The sequence below is a fragment of the Aptenodytes patagonicus genome, chromosome 2, assembly GCF_965638725.1.
Source record: "Aptenodytes patagonicus chromosome 2, bAptPat1.pri.cur, whole genome shotgun sequence".
Classification (NCBI taxonomy): domain Eukaryota; kingdom Metazoa; phylum Chordata; class Aves; order Sphenisciformes; family Spheniscidae; genus Aptenodytes; species Aptenodytes patagonicus.
The window spans coordinates 153,542,318-153,567,388 of NC_134950.1; the positions used below are offsets into that span (position 1 = coordinate 153,542,318).

The 25,071-nt window shown below is 39.9% G+C and overlaps 2 protein-coding genes across 15 annotated transcripts in view; one reads left to right on the forward strand and one right to left on the reverse strand.

The window, feature by feature from the left end:
• The first annotated feature begins 342 nt into the window (after window positions 1-342).
• Window positions 343-23,237, forward strand: PDSS1 (decaprenyl diphosphate synthase subunit 1). 3 transcript variants are annotated; one of them, XM_076331743.1, is made up of 11 exons: window positions 343-471; window positions 1,582-1,646; window positions 2,530-2,653; window positions 3,026-3,156; window positions 10,060-10,201; window positions 11,009-11,120; window positions 11,209-11,318; window positions 18,016-18,096; window positions 18,283-18,396; window positions 21,942-22,022; window positions 22,780-23,237. In XM_076331743.1, exons 1-11 carry the CDS (start codon window positions 343-345, stop codon window positions 22,918-22,920), a joined length of 1,230 nt encoding a protein of 409 aa, XP_076187858.1. In that variant the 3' UTR covers window positions 22,921-23,237. The 3 variants fall into 3 exon arrangements, with proteins under 3 accessions (XP_076187858.1, XP_076187859.1, XP_076187860.1); XM_076331744.1 differs by lacking the exons at window positions 343-471; window positions 1,582-1,646; window positions 2,530-2,653 and adding an exon at window positions 8,422-8,516 and having other exon boundaries at window positions 3,101-3,156; XM_076331745.1 differs by lacking the exons at window positions 343-471; window positions 1,582-1,646; window positions 2,530-2,653 and adding an exon at window positions 8,419-8,516 and having other exon boundaries at window positions 3,141-3,156.
• Window positions 23,238-24,012: 775 nt separating this feature from the next.
• Window positions 24,013-25,071, reverse strand: part of ABI1 (abl interactor 1) — an 83,142-nt gene continuing 82,083 nt past the window's right edge. For all 12 annotated transcript variants that reach the window (XM_076331742.1, XM_076331741.1, XM_076331736.1 and 9 more), the window contains one exon: window positions 24,013-25,064. In XM_076331742.1, coding sequence (XP_076187857.1) covers window positions 24,889-25,064 — 176 coding nt within the window. In that variant the 3' untranslated portion in view covers window positions 24,013-24,888. The remainder of the gene's footprint in view (window positions 25,065-25,071) is intronic.

The window sequence follows — 25,071 nt, forward strand, 5'->3', positions numbered from 1 at the left end:
CCTCCGAGCTGGAAGGACAGCGCGGCTGTCGCTGAAGCCGCTCTCCCTGCACTGACTGGGCCGGGGCCAGCCTGCCTGTCGGGCGTGCGGTGGCCGGGCCGTGCCCTGCCAGGTGGCGCCTTTCCTCCGCCCGGCCCTTAGCCGCGCTCGGCGCCCCGAGGGAGCGGCGGGAGGCGACGTGAGGAACAGCGAGACGAAGGGTGCTCCCCCGTCTTCCCGGATGTCCTCCCAGCACCTCCTGCTAGAGGGTGGTGGCGGCGGCGGGCTTCCGCGTCCGGGTCGCGGCGGTGCCGGAAGGCGGTGCCGGAAGGCGGTGCCGGCGCGGCGGGGCTGGGGGACACCATGGCCTTGCGCTGGTGGTGGCGGTGGGGCGCCTCCTCCCGCCGGGCGCCGCCGCTCGGCTCCCTGCCGCGCCTCCACCCGCCGGGGCCCGGCTCCCGCACCCCGCCGCCGCCGGCCCCTAGCGCGGCGGTGAGTGCGGCGCGGCGGCGGGCGCCTGGAGGTCACCGGGAATGAATGGGGCGGTGGGGGGGCCCGAGCGGGGCGTAGGGGTCGGGCGGTCACAGCTGCCCCGTGTCGGGGCCGCCGCTCCTTCGGCCTTTCTCAGCCCACGTCTTCCCTCCCGCTCGGGAAGCGCGAACGCCCGAAGGCGGTTCCGATGTGCGAGGGCCGGCGGCGGGCAGGCGGGCAGCTCCCTGCCCGGGGGGGGGGGGGGGGGGGGGGGGGGGGGGGGGGGGGGGGGGGGCCGCCGGGCCTTGCAGGGGGCAGGAGCGCTCTCGGTGCAAGGTTAAATGCTGGCTGAAGGGTTTTCAGGGAAGGATTGGTTACTGTTGTGGGGAAGAACCTCTCGGACTCTTCTCTAGGTGGGAGCAGGGAAAGCGATGGTCATTGGTGTGAGATTTTCAACGTGTTTGTGCATAACTTAGCATTATGAGTTGTAATGGGAGGCAGTTCTCTCACTGCATTCGTTTACACCTTCCTCACAAGCCAAGCTACTGTTCTGACCTGCAGTAAAGTGTGCTGGCTGTGATGTGTCCAGCGTCGTGCATGACCCAGTCTTACAGTGTTAAGCAGCAGTGTAAAGGAGAGAGTCTGCCTGTGCCCTCACTGAAGGAAGAATAGGAAGAGATCAGCTTCAGGGGAAAACAAGGGCATGTTCTTCTGTTAGTGTGGTAGTTTACGGAAACAGCTCTTGTCCTTTTCTGTGTGCCTTGACTGGTGCAGTCCAGATTTATCTGCAAGACAGGGAATGTTTGAAAATTGCACCTTCCACAAGTGCAAAAGCAAGGTTTCGTTAGAGCAGTTCTGGGAAGTTAACTGATACGCCTTCTGGGCTGGTCCTACGAGGGGAGAAAGTCCAACACTCCTGAGCAGAACAGTCAATTTGAGTCAGAAGCTAATGTACGTATTGGCAGTTAGTCTCATGTGATATGGAAGGAGATTATGAGACTCCCTTTGCTGCTGCGTTGTTAAAATGGAGAAGTAGAGCAGTGCTGATGAACAGACACTTGTTTTTTGTAATCAAATGTTTTCTGTTAGTTTAAAGTTCTATTAAATGAACCCTGATTTTTCTTTGTGCAGATATGTCACTTTACCCAAAGACGTTCAACTTTGTCATTTCCAAAAATATGTAATGTATTTTGGCGGTAAGTTGGAGATTCATATTGTTGTGTAATGGGTAAAGACATAGTTATTGGGTGAACTGGGTAGTTACACCTGCGAGCTGTAAACTTTGAAAATAAGGTTATTCACTCCAGTACATAGTTGGATAATTCTGTGTAGACTGCTGCTATGGTGCTGAGTCTGAATCTAAGTCCTCCATCCTGGAGAGCAACAGGCAAAGCAAGAATGCCCCAAGAAAACCCATATGGTTCACTTTGAAAAAGGAGACATAATAAGAGGCATAAACTTCAACTCCAGGGAACATAAAAAAAATCAGGCCTAAGCTTAATGCATCTTAATGCATCCAGGTGGAGCTTTCACCCTTTACTGATGAACTTTCATAGCATCGTCATGCTCCCTGGAAGTATTGATTTAATTTATAATGTAGCTGGGTGTGCAAAGGAGAATTTTCAAATCCAAGTCAGGAATATTTTTCCAGGAGGATACAGGAGAGGGAAGAAAGTAACAGGATAATTGTGTTACTGGAAGATGAAGGCTCCATCTCCAAATGTACGCTATACTATCAATAGTGTATTCAGAAGGAATACACTGAGAGCAATGTAGCTTTATGTGTCTCAGAAGATTTCTATAATCCGGTAAGGGCAGGGGTGTGTGTTATTGTTTGCCAAATGCTGCACTTTGCCAGCTCCTAAAAGTCTACGATCATCAATATGTAGCTGTGCTGTCCTTGCACCTTACTAGCTGGCTGAAAAGGGTGTTTTGATGCCTTCTGTTTATATTTTAGACATTTGGTTAAATTTTGTGTGAGGAGAAAGGAGGAGGAAAAGCTTTTAAATGTTTCTGTTTGGGGAGTCAGGGAAAGTTTGCTTTTAACAATGTTACTCTCTTGAAAAACACTGTCACCAGGTTTCATCATACAAGTATATCCCACTTGTTCAGCTGCAGTAAGACAGTTAGTGATGAAAAATACCAAGACCCTTTTCAACTTGGTAGAAAAGACTTGAAGAATCTCTATGAAGATATTAAAAAGGTAAGAGATTTTGGTGACTATTCTGGGATGTTGTGATGATTCTGGTTTTAATAGCAACCATCGCTTTGGAGGATAGTTATTGAAAGACTATTCCCTATGTTTATGAACAGCTGTCTGAAACTGAAACTGAAGGCAAAGAGAGCATTTCTACATATCTTATAGAACCAGAATGCATTTTTTTTTCTCCTGATTTACACTGCTGGAATGCATCATTTATGTTTCAGGTTACTCATAGTAATTTTGAAAACAACTTCAGCTTACATTGGGTGGAATGAATACAGACAATAACCTTATAAAAGCATACTGTTTTGCTTACACTAAACAGATTGGCTTTGTGACTTTTATGCTGATATGTTCTTTTCCTTTTTATAGGAATTACTTGTATCTACAGCAGAACTTAAGGAAATGTGTGATTATTACTTTGATGGGAAAGGAAAGGCCTTTCGACCAATGATTGTGGTGCTAATGGCAAGGGCTTGCAACATTCATCATAATAATTCCAGGTGAGTTGGTCACTTTTAGATATATGGACACATATCGTACTTGAAATTTATCATTCTTGTGTTCCCGAAAAATGTTTCTAGTAACTTCATGAAAATAAAAAGCTCCTTGGTAAAACCTGAATTTAAGTTCCATCGTGAAGCTGTATTTTTGTAGTTAGCAGTGCAAAAGGAACTACTGAGTTTATTACGTGCTTCCACGTGTAAAGTTGTGGACTATACTGCAGTTGTAACTGGTGATGGATAAATAATGTTGCCAAATTCTGATATTTGTAAGGCTTTTAGTCAATTTTACATAAATGCTTTATTAGAACCTGTAATACTCCTTGAAACTATATGAACTTAATTAAAAGTATTTTTCATTTGTAACCACTCCTGTAGCTATTAAACTCTTGTCACAGGTAGGAACTTTGCTGCAAGAAGAGACTTTCATAGCTTTTTTTGTAATTATGCAGAAAAGCCGTTAAGCAGGTGGTATGATTATATTCAAAGCTGTGAGACATTCAAAACAATCAGAGATTTCGCCACACCTCCAGGAGCAAGTTTCTATGCTTTAATGTAAGATTCTAAGCTTAGAGCTGATGTAATCCTGATGTTCTTCGAGTTACTTGTCTTTTGAAAGCAGTTTTAACTGTGCAGAACATCATCATGCTCACCCTGTACTCTCTATCACTCCTTGCTCTGGCTGATTGGAAATGCTTCTCTCCACGCATTCCTGTAAGTTCTTAAGTTTGCATTTTGAGGAAAGATGTTGGCTAGAGTGTTCTCTGCCTTCCAGCTACACCTCCAGTCTTCCTTCGTATGGAATTTCAAATATGAAATCTTTGGTCCCTTGCCAGAAGTGTTTCTAGACTGATTTATCAGTCTTAAGGGATTTCTCTCAGCTCTCACATCATTTTTTCCTTAGCGGTAGGTTAATGCCTTGTTGGACTTGATTTCTACCTCAGACCATGGCATATATTTTGCCGCTTGATATGGCACCTCTCCCAGTATACCCACTCCTATGTGAATATAATTTAGAAGGAGAAGGCAAAACCGAGTTGGCACTGTCCTGTCCTGTGTGTGCCAATTCCTCTTGTTTTAGGAAAACATTGTCCAGGATTGATGAACTTCACTCCAGCCTGATGCTGTTCTCCATTCAGTACTGCTCCTTGTCATTGTCTTAGAGGTAGCAAAAGGAACAATAGCAGTTGTGAAACTCCTCAAGGATGTCCTTTGTCACAGCACTGATTGACTTAATATTTTCATGAGTGATCTTGTAATGAAAAACAGGAGCTTGATGGTGGCACTTTTTGATGACAAAATCATTCTTGATGACTGGCCATCCACAGGGGAATGAAAGGAAGTACAATAAAACAAAAATTTCTGCTTGAGCTTGGAGGCTTATGAGTGTCCCATTAGGGTGTAATCCCAATGTGATTTGCATCCACTTTCTTTATGAAAAACCTTAAAGTAATCCTAGCATGCATCAACCATAGTATATCCAGTTCAGCTACGGCGGTGTTGATACCCTTGTATAGTGCTTTGTGAAATCATCAGCATATCTGATCCTTGTGTTCAAAAAAAGGTAAGTCCAGCTAGCTTCAGGGGTGGACTGCAAAGATAATCAGGGAGAATGAAGGACTTGTGGTCTACAAATTTGTCAGGATCAAGGGTGAAAGAGCTATTTATGACAAAGGACAATGTTGCTAAGGGGATGGAAACTTAGGAGGAGACTTTTAACAACTGGGGCAGTGAGTTTTTGGAGCATCATTCTAGTCAGAATAATGGGAAAAATAGTTTTATCTCATTCTAGTGTGTAGCATGAGAAGCTTATGAACGAAATTATGTAGTGTACATACCAAGAAGGCTGGAATTGATGTCGTATGGTGTAGGAGGTGAGCAGTGAATCAAAGACAAGAAGTAGCTGTAGAAAGAACTGAATTTGCCTTTATATGCTCAAAGTGTATTTGCTGTCTTTTGACATAGGTATATGCTCATGGGCATATTCTTGTCCATTCATTATGCTGTCTTGAAACCATCAGGACCAGTTTTGAGACCTGCGCTATGCCAGTGAGAAAATGTGATCTCAGAGTTCAAGTGCCACATATGCCTGAGGCAATTGTTTGCTTTGCAGTAGCCAACCCTCAGCATAAGCGCTCTGATTTATAGATGCCCGTGTCATTTGGCAGCTTTTGTACATCTGTTGCAGTTTTTGTCAGCACCTCCAAACTATGTTTGATGTTTAAAAGCCTCCTAATTAATCTGAATGTTCCTTGTATAGGACAGAGTGAGTCACTATCTCTGTCATGTTTCTAGAATTAAATTCTGAGTAGGGAGAACAAAAATGTTTCAGCAAATGAACAGAATGAAATCCCAGGGTATTTACCTTCCTCTTCTTTGCCTCATGCCACTTTTTTCTAAGCCTATGATTGTAATTAATTCACATATGTTTATACAAGTCTTCAGTGTACTTCTTTTTGGTTCAGTCATGATGACCAACATCTTTTGAGGGCTGGATAGGCCATGCCAAAAGAATATACTTTCATATTTTGGATACCCACTTAGAGTTGATGGATTTTTATGGGCATTTTCTTCTCTTTTGCTTTTAAGCTTCTTGAAGCAGGCTGTGTTACACCTGCTTTGTATATACATATACTTCCAGTTCACACTGATACTGGTTTCATTATTGTTGCTTCTTAAAGCAGCATTGCTTCCAGGTGACAAATTGTTCTTCCAACTTTTTACTGTTTGTGAGGAAAATTGCATATGTAGAGAAGGAAACACTGCATGTTTGTAACTCTGCTACTCTGCTATAGACCTGAGGGGAAAAAAAATACTTGCTTTCCATTCTGCTTCTCCTGATATTTTTTTAAGATGTTTTTCCTCTTTCAACTTGTCATTTCCCTTAAAGCATGTTATCGTTCTTTTCCTCAGTTAATATTGATTCTTCTCCCAGACTTGTTTTTCTTTGTTGAAGCTTTGGTTCCCACACAGGTAATCAAAGATACTGGCCAGAACATCTGTAGACCTGTGGGGTGAGCCAATATCCTGTGCTGTTCATCCCTAGCATTGTTTTTTTTATTCTGCCTCTGGGATTTGTGTTACTGATGTTGAGTTTCTGCTTCATCTTGCTGCCATTCTCAATGGTCATATAACTTGCAGGACTCAGCATGCTTTTGCCTGTTCTTTTGTTTTGATTTTTTTTTTTATGTGCAATACTATTAGAAAAGGTAATACTCTTCCTTATTTGGCTGTTAAAATAACAGGACACAACTTTGTAAGGTTATAGGTTGTGATTTTATGAGGCAGTCCAGAGAGACCTCCTTGTCTTCACAGACCCCCACCAGCATAGCTGAGACTTTTCAAGTGAATGGAGGGGAACACCCAGGTAGCTCTGCTTACAGGTTAGGTGACCTGTATCATCATTTATGTTTAGATTTGAGGAAGGCTAGGTATTTAGAATGCCCTCAGCAGGTTAACTGTCTTTCTAGAGTGAGGTGTCTTTATTGTAGTCATATCAAGGAGAATGACAGTTGTATAGAGAATCTGAACTATTATCAAAGAGATAAGTGTCTGAAGCATTCGAATTGTCCTGTGCTGGTATGTTGGGTTTTTTCCCTTGAAGATCCAAGTGTCAGAAGTCCAACCCTGAGTCCTTAGGTCCCTTGGGCAATGGCTTTTTGCTTAATGATAGCAACTTACCTTTGTGCGAGAGTGAGAATTGTTGTAAAGAGTTTAAGCTGAAGTCATGCAAACCCTCAATTTCACACATCCTCTGGCATTTCTTCACATACCTGTGTGCAGAATTTCACGGAATTATCACTTAGCCTGAATGGACCTAATGTTTCTGTTTAGGGTGTATTCTCCAGAGGTGTTTGCAAATAGGAGTTTTTATTTCTATTTCTGCAACCAAAATGAGAGAGACAAACAAATAAGAGAAGGCCCAAGTAGTACAGAGACATCTCAAGAGAGAAAATAGTGAGCACAAAAGATTTAGGGGGAAAAAGGGAAATAAACCCATCAAAATAGTGTGAGAAATACTTAAATATAATGACCTGGCTAAACTCAATAGAGTAATATTTTCTAAAGATACGAGGACCTGCCAGCAACCTTAGTCCTCTTTTCTTTCACTCCTCCAAACCATGGTTGTCAGATGCCTGTACTGTATGCTGTTTTTCAGCTGTTCTGTAATTTGCTCCTGTGTTAACACATCCCTTCTCTATGCTTCCCCTAGTTTGCAGTGTCCTTCTGTGTCACAGACTGTGTTTCTGAAATGTTCGTTTCTTTCAGCCAGAGGGACTTAACAGCAAAAGCGTACTTTGAGGAGTGTGGTCGTAACAGAAATTTTGCAAGTTCTTTTGCACGTTTCCTGTCTTTAAACTGGCAATATTTACTTACTGGCAAACACATTGCAAAGCTCTTTGTTGCAGACTCTAAATACTGTTTTGTGTTGTTTTGAGTGCTGCCCCCTCACCCCCCTTTTTTTTTTTTTTTTAAGGGGATATTTGGAGGGAAAGGTGCGTTTGGTTGTTTTTTTAACCTGTAAGATCAGCCTTGGTCTTGTTCAGTGTACATGATACAAGTTCTGTAACGGAAAAGACCTTAGGGTACTGTAGGTCTATAAAAGCTTATCACAGAATCAAGCAGGGGGTCCTACTGAAAATAGAACATGATCAAGGACTTAAAAATTAATATAATGCATGTGTAAAAGATAAACTTAGTTTTTGTATAAAAATTTTGTGTAAATATATATCATCCTGGGGTGCCTTTACTTTGAGAATGACCTAAAAATGGCATCTTTCCGCTCACTGGACTTGTGGGGACCCAGTTATCTATTGACTTGAGTTACTGCTACTTTTTGCTTTTGTTTTGCAGGCGAAGCAGAATGAAAAATGGCAGGGAATGACAAGGATCCTGTTTCCTGTGTGTTTTCCCTAAAATAGGCATGCTCTGATTCAGAATTACTCTCACAAGATGTTTGTAGGAAACTATTGCAAAATTTTTTGCCAGCGATGGGAAGGACCTTGCCTGAGACCTTGCAGAAATAGTAGTTTAAAAAAAACCCTTCAGGTTAAATTATCACGTTTGATGTAACATTCTGGGAATCAGACACGTGAACCATGAGCGTTCCTATGCCATTTTTAGTCATTGTCAGAGATGAAATGCACTATAATGCAGAACTTTTCAAAACCTGCTTTTGAAATGTCTGTCCTTGTGCTGTCTTCATACTACTGAAAGATTCTGGTGTGTTGGTGAGTGTTGCCATTTACTGCTACTTCCCAGCAGGAAGTCCAGTCTGCTGACATAATTAAAGAAAAAGGGAGTCCCCAAAAGGAGACCAGTGCATGAAAGAGGCTGGAGACCTTTACAGTTTTTTGAAGGTAAGTTCTCCTACTTAGTAACAATAGTTTATTTTGGAAAACTACTTACACTGAACTAGCATTTGACTGAGTTACTAGTCCACAGTAAAACTTACCTTCAAACAACCGTGAAGGTTTCCAGCTCTTATTTTCTGTTGTTTAAAAGCCCCATTTTCACAGCCTATGAGCCACACATCCTGCTATTGTTCAGGATGTGGAACTCCCACTGACAGCAATGCAGAGTTCTGCATAGAGGTAGGTGTCAGAACGCAGTATTATGTCAGCAGACTGCAAGATGTTCTTTCATTTTGTGATTAATTACTAGATTTTGATAGACATAGGCACTGCAAGAAAATTTTAAATGCCCTTCAGCTGAGCTGAAATTATTATCTTCTGTTTCTCTCAGTTCTTTTTCTGTTTTGCTGGAAAATAGTGTGATTTGCTCTGTTATCTGTATACCAGAAGTAAGTATATCTGTATATCAGAAGTAATTTTTTCTTTTGTTGGGCTTTTTTGGTTATTGGTTTGGGTTTTTTTCTTTTGTTGGGTTTGTGTTTTGTTTTTTTAATGTCCATGTGGGCTTGTTACAGCTATAAGGCAAGGCTGACTGAGATAGCCATTTCTGGGATCCTGCATGCAACCCATGATGAAAACAGGTAGAAAAAAGAAAAAAAGATAGATACTAGAACAAGGCAGTGGCAGTTGGATACTAGGGTAGATGGTCTTTTGTGTGAGCTGGGTTGGCTCTTTTATGTTGGTTTTTCCAACCTTGATCCCTAGATAATTGTTTCTGTGTTCTTCCATTACCTTCTTTTCACCTAGTTTAAAAAATAAAGTAGGTGTGAACTACTGAGAGTTGAATCATCAGTGTTAGATCTTCCCAAAGGCTGAATTTCGGTAAGTGTTAGGTAGTTAGTGTTTACAGTCCTAAAGTGGTTGCAGTATAATTCTGGTTAATTCCTCAGGCTTTTGAAGAACCTCTGAGGTCTTAAGGTAATGAGGTAACTCATGGACCTTATCCTTTATCTTATGTCTTTCAAATGTAGAATACAGGTTTCTATCCCTGTTGATCTCTCCAGCTTGCTGGTTAGTAGAGTTAGCCAGCTTTGGAGAGTTTGTGATGCTGTGTCTTATATGTAGAGCCACACAGAGGTAAGGAAAACTTAAAACTCTTCTACAAAGCTACCTGTCATTCTTTTCTCTGCCGTTTTCCAGATTTCCATCCTCTTGGAACTAAGCACGCTGTGCTATTTATTGCAGTCTGGATTTAGAGGGATTAGAGTCAGTAACTCAGGAGTTCTGCAGTACTGTTAATGCAGCAAGGCAGGAACAGGCCTAATAAGGATGGAAACGTCCCATTGCACTTACTGTACTGTACTAATGTGATCTTACTTTCTCTTGTCTTCCTAATTCCAGGTTTGAAAGATGGGGTTCAGACCATGAAAGAGCTGCAACAGCTGTTTTCAGAGAAACATTTTTTGTTTGGTTTTAGTAGAGATTTCTTTTAGTATTGCAGCACATGTAATTGATTTAATTATTTGACAGTTCTTGTTTTTTATTTTAGGGAGGTGCAAGCAAGCCAGCGCTCTGTGGCCATAATTGCTGAGATGATCCACACAGCTAGCCTAGTTCATGATGATGTTATTGATGATGCAAATTCTCGCAGAGGAAAAATGACAGTCAATCAAATCTGGGGAGAGAGGAAGGTGAGTTTGCTATCATGTGCAAGACTTGCCTTTGAATTTCAGCAGAGCACAAATACCTAGGGTTTTTGTCACATTGCTATCCTTAGGTACAGTCTTAGGATATGCCAGAAAAAGTATGAAGAGGTGTGTACAGATAGTGGGTAAGACAAATGTGTGTTCCTTTTTTGAATTGTTGGAAGTATTAGATAATATGAGTGTAGTGTGATTCTTACTGATTTTGCATTCCCTATGCCGTTCTCTGCAGTGCTGTTGGAATACTTTGAACTTGCACTTCATCCAGAACACTATAGGTTACCCTGATTCAGTAGTAAATACAAACAGGTTTTCAGTCAGCATGAACATTTTTTTGCTCTTTTGAGAGAGGTGTTTCTTCATAGACCGTTAAAAGGAAGGTCTTAATCAGAAAATGCAAGGAAAGAAGTACAATGCTGACGCATCAGAATTTATCATGGCAATTCAGAGCTGTCATGGCATAGCAGTCACAACAGAATGGTCAAATAGAGAAGTAATGTTCAAAAAAACTTCACAGGCAAACACGTATTCAGATATTGAATACAGGGAGGACAGTGCTTATATAGAAAAATATAAACAGCACTATAAGATAGGGAATAAAAAATGGTTCCAATTTTAATATTTGGTTATCTTCTGTTTTCTGTCTGTTACAATGAGATATGTGTGCTCTATGTAGGAAAATGATGTGACGTGAGTAGACCTGCCAAATAAAGGAAATTGTATTGTCTGTACTAACACTTACAGGAAAAGACTTAAAAGATCAATTTTTTTTTTTTTTTTTTTTTTAATTCTTAGGCTGTTCTAGCTGGTGACTTCATCCTCTCAGCTGCTTCCGTAGCTTTAGCACGAATTGGAAACACTGCTATCATCTCTGTTCTAACTCAGGTGATTGAAGATCTGGTGCGTGGTAAGGTCTTTTCCTATTTTTGTCTTTAGATTTGCTTGCCTAAGCAGTAAACCCACAAATAAAAACTCCCATCTGTGCAACTTTTTAGGTGAATTCCTCCAGTTGGGTTGCAAGGAAAATGAGAATGAGAGATTTGCTCACTACCTCGAGAAGACTTTTAAGAAGACCGCGAGTCTTATAGCAAACAGTTGTAAAGCAGTATGTACGTCTGTCTCTTCTAAAGTTAACATACCATGCTGTAAGCTTCACAGCTAAACTCCTAGTTATTGCTGTTTTCTCTGGAAACCCTCCAAAGCAAACCCTTTAAATGGTATTCTGCCAGAATGTGAATGGGTTTGAGATTGTGCATTTTATCACAGTTCAGCCGTGTAGCCTCCAATATTGGTTTTTACTCTTTCTTTTCTGTTTTATGTTCATACACAGATTTATTGTTATCCTCACTTGAATCAAAATAAGGTTCACAGTGGCATCTGTTAATTTATGAAATTCTGCAACTTTGAGACAGTGTTTTTAATCTCAGTTGATAATTCTTGAGCCTGCAATTTGATTTTAAGTCATCTTTGAGATCTGGTCCCACTCATTGGTGCCGAGTGGGACCTTACAATGATAACAGCGGGAGGAAACAACTAACTGTGTATGTTCTACATTACATTGTAAAAGAACAGAAGCATGTATTTCTTGATTTGTTTGGGGTTTTTAATTATCAATTGTTATATCCAACCCTTTCTGTCATTCAGTTCTGTTACTTCATTACAAAAAGATCTGATTCAAGATGATGTTCTTATTCACAAAACATGTTTAGTTTTAGTGCAGAAAATGGAGGTGGGCAATAATCTCACCTCAAAAGAGAGTTATAAATTTATTTTTTTTTATTAAAGGCAGTATAGCTGGTGTATGCTATAGCAAGAGGGAGTTCTAAGAGAATTAGACTAAAAATCTGTGCTAGTGTTAGTCATACTCCTTTGTTCTCAGAGAACTGGTGCATTTGTGCAATAGACAGGAGTTGCAAATTGCTTAAATCAAAAGGATCATATAGATTGAGAGACACAGATTTTGTGGGGAGGGAAAATATCTTTCATTCTAGTTGGAGGAAAGAAATTAAGTCTTCTGGATTGCTCATATTAATGGCAATATGACCCTGGCAAGAATTTCCCTTTGCAAGTCTTCATTTATACTAGTGGGCAATTGGACTAGTAAGGAGCATTATGTTATTCTGCTACCCCAATAAAAACATACAAGTTTTTATATTCACTTTGACAGTTTTCCTAACAGAACCTTCACAGATAGGAGAAGAAATCACCTTCCCACTGGGTGGATTCTCCTTACAAATGTGCTATTTTGAGTTTTTTTCCTTTTCATAACTCGCAAGAGTTAAGGATTTAAGCACTTCCCTCCAGATTGTGGCTGTGACGCTGGTGAAGGGGGTGTTTGGCTGCTTTTCTTCTAGTGGCTGTTCTGAGTTGTTCCATTGCTGAATTGCTGGAATTTTATGTGCAGTAAAATTTGTGTTATAAAAGAAAAACGAGAGAGGTCTGTCTTTATGGCAAAACCATACTTACTGCATACAGTAGCAATGACTTGTATATATATGTCTCCCTTGGTTTCTTTCTGCATGGATTAGGAGAACTCTACTGATAGCAGTGAAAAGGGGATTTTTTTTGTTTGGGATTTGGGGTTTTTTTTGGGGGGTGGGTGTTGGGGGTTTTTTTTGTTTAGATGGTTTTGGCTACTGAGGAAAAGGATGGAATCAGAAGCGAGTTCTGTTTTCTGTAGTGAAAATGATAAGCAGGATCATCACTTCTAGCTTGAAAGGAAATTCAGTTGGGGAATCAAGAGTATTCACATCTTGTTTTCAGGGACAAAGCTAAGGAGAGAGATTATTGGTTTTCAGAACATCAGTTACAACCAGACTGGTGTGTCATTAGAAGCAGTTTAGTTCCAGTTAATGATAGGAAAAAACAGTGGTTTGTTTCTGTGCATAAATAAGATAAAAGTATTAACTGGAAAGAAGATGTCAAACAAGTTCAGGTGGCATCTTAGAATTCTACAGTGTCATGCCTTAGAGATGAAAGAGTGGAGTGTTCCTGGAAAAATGTCTAAACAAGATAATAGATAGTCTGTCAACACCGGTCTAGTCACTGTAATAGATACCTTCTGCATCACCAAAGCTTTACTGCATTTAAATCAAAAGTCCTTTAAGTTAGCAAAATAATTTTTTATGGACAGAACAGTCTGTTCAAGCTGTTAGAGCCATCCCAGTCTCCAGTTTATTTCTTCAATAGTTCTGCATGGGGGAATGTTACCAAAGTTGCAGTCAAAGTAATACATTGCAAAAGGAAATGGTGGCAGATGGCCCAAGAGGGTCACTGAAGCCTTAGTTACTGAAAGGCATTTTTCAGAGAAACATGAGAGGTGACTTTGGTTCAAGAATTCAGAAACAATAAAGCTGATGTGGAATTTCTATTAGTCATCAGGCAAGCTGGAGATGGCAAAATAAGCTAAGCAGGTTCTCTTTCTGTCTTTTTTTTATCCTGCTGTAATGTGAATTCCTAACCCTCATAAAGCTGTTTATATTTTGCATAGCATACTTTCAGAAGAGGGATTAAATCATGCTTGTTTTGAGATAAGTGTAAAGTTGCACTAGAGATTCTTGATCTCTCTATTAGGAGAAAGCATGCAGCCTCCATAAGTAAGGCAAGGCTGTGTATGGAAGGTCAGCCTTACAGACTGAAGAAAAGGAATAGTCTGCAGCTCTGGATCTACCTGTGAGCTCCTGCTTTAACTAGTTCGTAGTTTGGTGTGTGCACAGGGCTCCATTGGAAGAACCTACCAGGGTGTGGAACTGGAGTCTAGGAAAATAAGACCTCTGACCACCACCAGCAAAACTGATGCCCCCCAGCCCAACTAGGCATGCAGACTACAATAAAGTCCAATGACAGATGTAGGGTAATAGCGTCAGTAGCGTCAGCTATTATGGTCAGCCAGTAAATTTCCTTATTTATTATTTAAAATACAGTAACTCCTTTGGGGGTATTTCTTCGTCATACAGTTTGCTATGAAAAAGATTAGCATAAATATATCACGGATATTCAGGCAGATAATCTTCACTTCTGCAGAAGTACAATTCTTCATAAACAAGTACTTGGTTAACATGTTAAAATATTAATTACTTGAGAAAAGGTCAAATGCATGAAAATGCAGACTCAGGACAAGATAGTTGTCTGCTGGGGGGGGGGGCTCCTGCTGGGTAGACGCCTTCCTCTCCCAGGTAGGCCTTCATTACCCCCTTCCCAAGAGTAGTTACCAGAAAGGATTTGAAGAGCCTGGAGGAAAAGTCAGGGCTGTGCCCTGCAGCAGTGAAGGATAAGCACGTACTGGGCTGCATCGCTACCAGCGCATCAAGGGAAGTGACTGTTTTCCTCTATTCAGCACGTGTGAGACCTCAAGGCTGGGCTCCCTCTTACAAGACAGACATTCACATTGTGGAGTGAGTTCAGTGAAGGGCCACCATGATGGCTGGGGGCTGGCACAAATGATATGCCAAGCGTTGGTTTTAGTCTGGAGTAGAGAAGGCTAAGGGGGAATCCTCTTGCTGTCTCCAGCTATGTAATGGGAGAGTGTAGGGAGGATGGAGAGATGCGCAGTGAAAGGACAAGTTGTACCATGGAAAAACTCAATTAGCTATTATGAAAAATTTCTCCATGAGGTTGGTCAAATGCTGGAACAGGTTGCCCAGACAGGGTGTGGGATCTTCATCCTCGGAGATGCTCAGAACTCAACTGGACACAGCCCTGAGCAACCTGATCTAACTGTGAAGTAAGCTGTGCTTTGAGCAGATGACTCGACCAAATAACTTTCAGAGTTCCCTTCCAACCTAAATTATTCTGTGATTCCGCTGGAAAGAGGAACAGTGCTCCTGTCTGGAAAAACAGTGGTGGATAAGCCGCAAATGAGAAGGCAGGATCCTGACTGCTTCAGGAGATGGGCATGGAAGAGAAAGGCTGGAAAAGGGGAAGATTTTTAGAGCCTTTTCCTTTCCATGGTGTCCACAAATCTAGAAGTATGAGAGCAAACGTCTCTTGTACTGTTTATACAAGCATATCCCTGCCCAGCAGCTGGTTTTCGTCTCTGATCTACAGGGCACTGGTATAGATGTGCAAGTGCTTTCAACTCCAGCTGCCGTATTCTCACATGATAAATAACAGAGCACGATGTATCTACCCAGAGCTGACGATAGAATATTTTATGGATGTGAAATTCAGTAAAGAGGCAAGATTGGTTTATAGTCTCTCCTGTAACATAAAAGAATAGAAACAATTTTTTATTTTAAAAAGTGTTTTTGAAATAATGCCAAGCAGATTGACTTGCTTTACTGAATTCAAAGAACCTTTCTAAAGAATTTGTTCCACTTGGTATTAGGAAGGCTTTTTCATCAGGATTTAGTGGAGGACAGGTCTGAATTCTTGCAAGATTAAATTTGTAATCAACCAGTCGTATCAGGGGAGCTATAGGATGTTTTCAAAGGGTGAGCTTTATCATTTAAACATATATCATTATATTGATATTGTTATCTTGATTTGTATTTTTAAATGCATGCTATCATCCCAGTATGGCTTCAGTTAAACTTCATCACTCTGAGTGACAGGCTGACCGGGACAAGGCTGGCTGCCTGCATCCCAGTGAGTGTCCAGATGGGGGCAATAATCCACAAGAGCAATTTGAGAAATTGGCTCCTGAAGGAACTCCCTGGTAGACAAGACCTAGTCATGTTGCAGGTTTATGACGTGGTCGTGGTCGGAGAGTTGCTCACTTGAGGTGTGATAGGCATATCGATCTCCTGGATTTTCAAATGTTTTTTGTCTTCAGAAACGTTCATAGCCTGAATAGGAGCTATGAAGGTCTTCTCTTGCAAAGATGCAAGAATTAATTTTGCATTGATGAATTTTGGTTGTGTTACATTCTGTAACTCATGCTTCTGTTTTTTAAATGTACATCTGCTGCTGTGATTCTTTACATAGGTAATGTCTGTGTCCCCAGAAAACTGTCCACCTGCAGGAATAGCTCTGCTCTGACCTTTCAGATTAAACGAGAAAGCTCTTCTCTTTGCATGGCACTTCCTCTCCCCATCTACCAACTTGTGCCCACTCTGACCCTTTGCCATTAACCAGGATTTTGTCACTGTTCTGCTGAATTCCAGATTTTTATTCTTCACGTGAAATATGGTGGTAGGTAAAGATTTCATTGAAACAGGGTAGATGCACTCCCCCTGCCTTGCTGATACTATTCGATTCATATTACAGAAGCAACCAAAAGTTTGCTAGGCATGGTGCAGCAGTAGATGATGTTAACTCTTTGGGGCAAATACTTTTATTTAAGAAACAAGCATCAAAAGGAGGATAAAAGGGCAAAATGTTCTAGTTTGATAGTCCCTAGCAATGTCTATTTAAATATCTCATATTTGCAGTTCACTCTGTGTTAATAGCCTTCAGGATTTTCTGTGATTAGACATAAGTAGCATTATTTTCCTGCTATATTATCTTCCTCTTTTAAATAAAATTGGGAAATGTGAGATGCTGTTAATGCCTCAGGCATCCAGATTCCTCTCGGTTTTAACTGTTATCCACCGATGCAGGCTGTGACTGGGAAGCGTTCTGATGCTCAGTTACAAAATGCACTGATGCACGAAATAGTCTCTAATCTTGTACGAGTTGCATCGCATTAGGATATAACATTGTTTCTTATTTCCATCTTCATGTTCACCTCCAAAGCTACTCCTGGACTCGCTTTTAGTTTGGGGTTGGTTTTTTTGGTTTTTAATGATCCTACCTTACATAGTCTTAAAGAGGAATTTTTATATATATACACACGTATTTTTATGTCGTGTGGTTTTCCTAGCATGTATTTTTAGTCTTACATTAAGTAAAATGTATCTTCACTCCTTCCGTTAGTCACAGCAGATTTGGAATGTCTGCAGTAAACCAGAATGGATTTCTGCCCCCTGTTCCTACTTGCTTTATTGAAGGCCGAAATAAATCTGAGTATTTAAATATAACCAACCTCATTTTGCAAAGTGTATAATCAATACATAAATGCAGAAGCATAAGTGCCCTTACTTTGAGGCAGGATATTAATTCTCAGATCTTAGTTTGTGTCCTATATTTTAGCTTTGTGGAGTTTATTCAGCAAAACTTCTGTCTCTCAAGTAGTCGATTCCTTTATCTGTACTCGATTAAAATGTTTTATTTGTTTATCTCAGTTTAGTGATACTTTTGTCTAGCTTGGTGCACTTTCTTCACTCACTGTCTTTTCTTTGCCACTAATTATCCCTTGATACCTTTGTCTGCAAGCTAATCAGCTCATCTTCCTGAGCAATTCGGTTACAGTTAACATCACCCTTAAAAATAATCTTATCTCAACTGTCCCTCCTGTATTGGGTACAACGCATCCAGTTTTGCAGATCTTTTATGAGGCATGTAATATTCTTTTATCTGTTGTCTGACCTCCAATTATCCCCTGGCTGATTTATATATGTAGTAAATTTAATTCCCCTGTCACTGAACTGTATATGACTACTAGCCTGCACATGCAGTGCATCCACATTTCTTCTCTCTTCATTATAATTTCTGTCTGATAAATATTTAATAAAGCTAATCTCTTGCCAGTCTTGAATATGTTTTTAATACTGCACTGCTGTTCAGCCTTGTTTTCTAATGAGCTTGGCTATTTGTGTGTATCCGTGAACAGAGATAAGCAAGAATGTGCTACTGAGTCAGCATTTTTTCCTTTCCCAGATCCCTACTGTCTGTGCTTGCTATGTCACACCTATGGTCATAGACTAAAAGTGGACGCTAACTAAAGCTTTCTATTTACTTGTTGGGGTTTTTTTTCTTTTCAGGTTTCAATTCTAGGCTGCCCTGATCCCAAAGTTCATGAGATTGCATACCAGTATGGAAAAAATGTTGGCATAGCTTTTCAGGTAGTGCTTTTGTTGAACTAAAGGGAATCTAAAACCTAAACTTTTCCAAACTGCCTTAGAAATCAAAGTGGGCTGTCTTAATCCTCTCTAGAAATCTTCTTTTAATAAGGATTATTCTGTATTCAGTTCTCATTTAAAAAAAAAGTAAGTTTTAAATTAATCTGTATGTTTATCATCTCTTTCCAGCTAATAGATGATGTGTTGGATTTTACATCGTGTGCCGACCATCTGGGGAAACCAACAGCAGCAGATCTCAAGCTTGGATTAGCCACAGGCCCTGTCTTGTTTGCTTGTCAACAGGTAAGTCAACAGGAATCTATTTCCCCAAAACGAGAAGTGTACACTGCTCTTCACAGCACACACAGAGGTCCAGCTCGATCACATCAAGTCTACAGCATAAGTGATGAGCATGGCCTGGGCACGTGTGAAAAATCAGTGCGTTCAACATCAGCTGGATTTAGTGTGCACACGCATGTTCTTTCAGATTGAGAAACACCTTCCTACACAAGGCCTCTTACCATTGGGCCCTTGTATCAAAAGCAGCACTAATCTTTTGCTGCCCCAGTTCAAGTGCTTAACCTTCACAAAGGGGCAGGTATTCAGAGAGTTTTTGCATGTTTTTTGCAGGTTATTCCTAAGTAGCTTCTTGCTTATGTTCTTTCCTGGGACATCTTGTTCTTCCCAGGCTTGACTATGTATGTAGGCTTTTTGCCAAGTTCTGGGCTTTGCATCCATCCTGGGGCCAGGAACTTAAATCTCTGCCTAGCTTTTAGGTGGGCACCTCTATTTATGGGATTTGATCTCTTCATCTCTTTGTCCTCAAGTCTTATCCAGCTACAAACGTGGGAAGCTTTCGCTTCTGAAGGTAAATGCAATAGTAGTTTGGATGAGAAAAAGGAGTATCATATATAAAATAAGCTTAAAATTAGTCAAGATTTTTAGTGGCTTAAAAATTATTTGGAGGAGTACAAGGAAAACAGAAGTGCCAGCAGCACCAAAAGAATTGGTGCTAATCCATAAAAGGGGAAGAAACTGGTTTAATGCACCTTGCTCAAGCTTCTGGTTCACCTGAGGAAAGAAGATTTGGGACTTAGAAAGCAGTCCTTCCTACCAAACTTCACAGCATGATAAAAAAAGGGGCACAACTAGTTCCAGTGGAGCTCTAATCTGTGATCTCTCATTGGAATTGCTTAGAGCTTGACATGGGAAAAGTTTTAAATAATTAAAAAAAAAAATACAACTTTATGACATTTACTTCCCCCTCTTTTTATAAAGAGCCTGGGGTGGGGGGAAGTGGAACATAGGCATGTGTTTGTTTCCTCATCCTTTGGGCATTTACAAGGACATGTATCTCAGAAAAGACAGGAAAGCAAAGAGTATCATCCGCTTCAGAATGCAGACAAATGCATGCTGAGAACAAGCTCCTCAGTGTTCTCAGTTCCTCCCCAGAGACTCATCTGGGGGATTCACAAGCTTGTTCTTGAATCATTATTTCAGAGTTTGTTGATAAGCAGCAGGATCTTGTTAGTCATCAGCAACTGGATGTTGCTGATCTCTCACTTCTAAAGAACAGTGAGAGACTCAGGTACAGAAAGAGGATGCAATTGTGAAATGGTTTGTTTGTTTGTGTGTTAAAGCTACTTGTAGAGAGAAACAGAGACATGTTGCACATACTCTGATTTTGGCAGAGCATGGGTGACACTGATTGTCTTGTGGGTGTTGAATATTCCATTTTTTTAAATTAAAACTTCATTTATTCATTTGTTTGGGTTGGCTGTCTCCGACTTTCAACTTCATCTATCATTTAATTAGCTTTATAAGATAAATGAGTTCATAATATGGAAATACAAGAAAAGAAAATCTGTCGGTTCTATTTTAAAATCTTGTTCTCTGTAGGTCACTTTTAAACGCTTTTCCTCATTTATATCTTTATAGCTGGGAAGCGTATGTTTTTGCACTGAAAGATAACTTGACCATCTTGCAAAGTTTTCCACATTAACCGAAAGGCTTCTTTGCTGAAAATTTCCTGCTGTTTTCAAGAAACTGGAAGAACAGCACTACAGACTTAAGTGATATATAAACAAAGTATAAGTGCTAAAAAAATTTGGAGCTTCAACAGAGACTTACCCATGCTGCTACTAAAAGATGTTTCATCTATTTGTATCTGAGAATAAAAACTCCTGAGCCAGGACTTGAAGATAGTCCAAAATGTAGTTGTTATGGGCTGTCTTTTCTCTTGAAATTAATATTACTGCTGTTCTGCAGACCCTTTAATGTATCTGGTAATCCTCATGTTGTTTTCTTGACAAACATACTTTAGTTCTTAATGTGCTCTGGATCTTCAGTGACAGCTGCCTTTTCTTCTTGTCCTCTCCCCTCCCTCTGAATACATCTTTTTCCATTAGAATATTAAGGAGAGGCCTTTGTACAAAAAATGTTTAGCTTGATGCAAGACCTATTTATTCAGTATTTAAAGTTAATTCACTCGGTAAAAAACCCCTCAATTATTTTTTTAAAGAAATATACTAGTATATGCTAAGTCTAAAGCCACTCTTAAACTAGTACAGCTAAAGAATGAAGGTTTATTTTTCTTATAAGCATTCCTGTCAAATGCTTATATACTGCCCCTTAAATCTGCAGAACTGCTAATAACAGCTTTGCATTACAGGTTTGGGGATTTTTTTATATCCTTTAGTGCTTAAATATAAAAAGTGAAAGCATATGCATCCTATATCATTGTAAATATGTATAATATGAAAATGGATTATATGAACATGGCAATTAAATTGTCATTACATGGGAAGAAAGCTAGACTCTAGAGAAAGCCAAATATGAGTCACCAATAAACTTCTAAATATATCTTCCAAGAAGACTACGTAAGAGTAATAGGGAAATGTCACAACAATGAGGGATGCTACATGTTTGTTCCCCAACAAGTTTGTAGATCTAGTTTCGGGACCAAAGGTGTGCAAGGAAAGCAGATCATTGTTTACAAGTCTACAGCAATAAAATAATCTTGGTTTGACTGTAACCCTTTCAGACAAGATGAACAAACAACTCTTTCTTTTAAAAATAATTCAGTAGCTGCCTTGAGTTGGGGCCTTTGTTTGTTAAGTACTAGGTTCTTCTATTTCTGGACTGTCTGAAGAAAGTGCCTGCACGTTTAGATAAGTGATGCAGTGACCTTCTCAGACAACTGCCTTTAGTTATCTACCCGATTTGTAGGGAATTGATTGTGCAGTACTAACTACAAATTCTACATGATCAAAACCAAAATACATTATAGTTGTCATTTTTCTCTTACAAAAATCTGTCCTGAGCTTTCCACAGGCAGAGCCTGTGTATATAAAATACCAGAGCAATGGTAAAGCAGAAGTGGCTGTAAGAGTTGAAGGTAGCATGAAGGGTTTTACAGGTTGGACTGTGCAACATAGATATAACAAACCGCCTGGGTTCTCTGTTGTACATATGGGGGAAGAAGTGCTTCTTCTAGGTGTGCCAACACTAACCATCATTTGTAATATAAGAATACTTCAACCAGATTATACACCTGGAAGTAGCCACATCAGAAATTACCACACTGGATCATCTGCTCAACATGATGAAATGGCAGGTGCTAACTTTCACTACCACCTGGCTACAGCCAGTTTAAGTTTTCAATGCTTGGGCTTTGCTATACTACAGTCCTATGCAGATTGCAGATATTAACCTACGGCTACACCTGTAGTAACAACAGCAGCAGGGGGAGAGGGCTGTACTTTGGTTTCTTTTTGACCTTAGCATGGCAGGCAGCTACGCGGAAAACAACTCATAAGCAGTACAAAACCTTCTCCCTTTGTGCTTAGTTTCCAGAAATGAATGCTATGATAATGAGACGATTCAGTAAGCCAGGAGACGTTGAACGTGCTCGGAAATATGTGTTGCAGGTAAGACCAATACCAAATATTTCATTCCTGAATTGCTGTCCCCATTGAAGTCAGTCTGAAATTCATTGCCTCTAAAGTAAAATAGCAGGGCTGCATTTTCAAATACATATGAAGTAGCATGCTATGTACAATAACAAGTTAGTACTCTTCAGCTGCCTTACTGGCACAGTGTTTTAGCAGAAATGCTAGGTACTGAAGAGCTTTCTTTTCTTTTTTCCCTCCAATAGCATAAAATCCACATAATAAAAGTAAAAAAGCTCATGCATGAACTCAGTTCCTTCAGCTGAAGAGTAGCTGTATCCAACAACTGGTGTAAGTGGCACGTAATTACCAGTCAGTCTTGTAACTGCAGTGCACACTCCGTATCAGTTTTAATTGAAGACTGAATAACTGCCTGTGCAAAATTAATACCTATTTTTTCAGCATAGCATGTTTTTTGTATGTCTCTAAGGGCAGGAGGGGAAGGGTTAAACCATTAGTTTCTAATCCTACTGAATAGTATTTTATTAATACCAGTGTTTGTTTTGTAAGTATACTTAAGTTTAATATGGATGAGGTTTAGTATTTTGAAGCTTTGGGGAAGAGATGTAGGATTCAATGAATACAGAATGAATGCTCTTCCTTTCCCCCTGCAGAATATAATTAAGTGTTCAGGGTACTTACTGGCCTTAAAACTTCCCCCTGTAACTGGAAGAGGCAAAAGGCAGGAGGGAGGCTGACCAGTTATCCATTACCTTTAACTGTCTTCTTATACAAGAGTGATGGCGTGCAGCAAACAACCTACCTCGCCCAGCGCTACTGCCATGAAGCTACGAGAGAGATCAGCAAACTACGGCCATCCCCTGAAAGAGACGCCCTCATTCAGCTGACAGAAATGGTTCTCACGCGAGACAAGTGAGAGAACTCCTTCCACTCGTTCTGGCAGCTACTCACCAGACTGTGCCTAAATTTACTTCAAAAGTTATTTGCTTCCAACACAGGCTACCAAAAATTATTTTTTTTAAGAAACTTTTTTTTTTGAAGTTCTACTTTTTTTAAAAAACAAAAGTTTAAAGTGTTTTATTGTGGGAAGCCATACAATTCAGAGCAAATCAGACTGTGCTGTACAATTGTTTTAGCGGGGGCTATTAATCGTGGGGGGTGGGGAAGATGTTTACATGTTGATGCACAAAGGCCACAATGAGAATAAATATAAATCAGTGTATGAGAACTGAAGTTGCTCCAAATTTCACTTGTTCACACTAATAGAGCATGCATGTTACCATCTGGTAAACTCCTGTGAAGAGAGATGGTTTGAATGCTTTCCTGGCTGTTAAACTACAGAAGTACCTGGAATTGTATATATGGTTTACTACAAAAGACTATATGTAGAGTTCAATTGGTTATGTACATCAGTGAGAAGTTTTCCAATTCTAATGAAATACAGGTGTGCTATTGGTTGCTACTTACTAGCAGTTGACAAGATGCAGAATTTGGGATTGCTACAGTTAAGAAAATGAAAGGCTCAGTATTTCTAACTCACACTAAAAATGAAGCTTTGACTGGCTGCTGAATCATTCAACTCCATCACCTTCCATCACTCAGTTGTAGAGTATATTCAATACCCTCCTAGAAGTCTGCTTTGAAGTCCCAGACACATTCCTCTTACGGTAATTATCCAGTACTACCACATTCCTTTCAGGTTATTTAAGCCACAGAATTTGTAGAACAGGGAGGTACATCATCTCTAACTATCTATCTCTGCCTGTGATCCCTTAACACAGTGGCTAAGTTCCTGTCGTGTTTGTTCCCCCTTTGTCATATCCTGAGGACAACCTGCTATCTCTGCTTAGCTGGGCACATCACCAAGCCAGATACAGTTTCCACTGAGAAATGTCAGTTACAGACAGCATCCAACCTACTGCATCTAGATAACTAGATTCAATCAAGAATCCTTGCTAAAATCAGTTTTGGAAGAAAAGAACTTTTAAGAGTTTGTATAAATGTGTAATTCAGGTTTCATATCTAATTTATTTGCCCTCTGTCAGTGATAAAGTCACGTTACAAACATTTGCTTTTTAGTACATTGTCTGGGATAACACAGCCATGGTTTTGCTACGTTAGCATTCCAAACTTCTTTGCCAAGCCAACCAACAAAGTAATGGACAAGACCTTTGGTTCACTTATATATTTATGAATGGAAAAAGTCATAATGTAAATTTACTCATTAAAAAAACTTGGGTACAAATTACACATACATAAGACCACCCATTTTTTGATTCACATGGACACCTTAGACCCAAACAACTCATTGTAATAGACTTTAGTGAGAATACTCCAGGTAAAGATTACAACAATTGGAAGCATCTTGGATTTTTAAAAAAGTATATTTCAATACATAAGTTTGTATGCATGCTTTAAACAAATATAGTTCAAGAATGAGCAAAGAGTCTAAACAAAAAGTAATATGACCAGCACTAACATTAAACTTCTCATCCAGATTTTAATATGTTAGTCTAACGTAGTGTTAGTTACCATGCTGTACTGAAAAATGTAATGGCACAATCTGAATCATGGTTCATTAAATATTATACCCTACTTCCCCAGAATATTTAGGCTGGTCATAAAATTAACAATGCATAAGTAAATAAGTATAACCAGTTATAGACAGTTGCTTGTTTTACAAATTGCCATCAGGTAAGACGTACTGTCTCCAGAGACTTAGAGAGATGGACATTCAATCATACCATTAAAACAGTATGGCCTGAAGAAACGGGCACATTTTTTTTGAAAGTGTATTAAGACAATTCTGTTAGCTTTTAGTTACCCCTTGTAAATAATCATGGTATGACTGAATACAAGACCCAACTTTGAAAAGCAAAGGATTTTAATCAGCATAGTGCATGATTGATTCAACATAATTCCCAGGAAACAAGCCAGTTACTCGATTGCAAACTCCTTCATACCAGCCGTCATCATTCTTCTTTATCACATAAATGATTGCACCCTCCATAAACGACAGCTCATCGTCTTTGTCCTTTGTATAGTCATATATAGCAACAACTGTGGA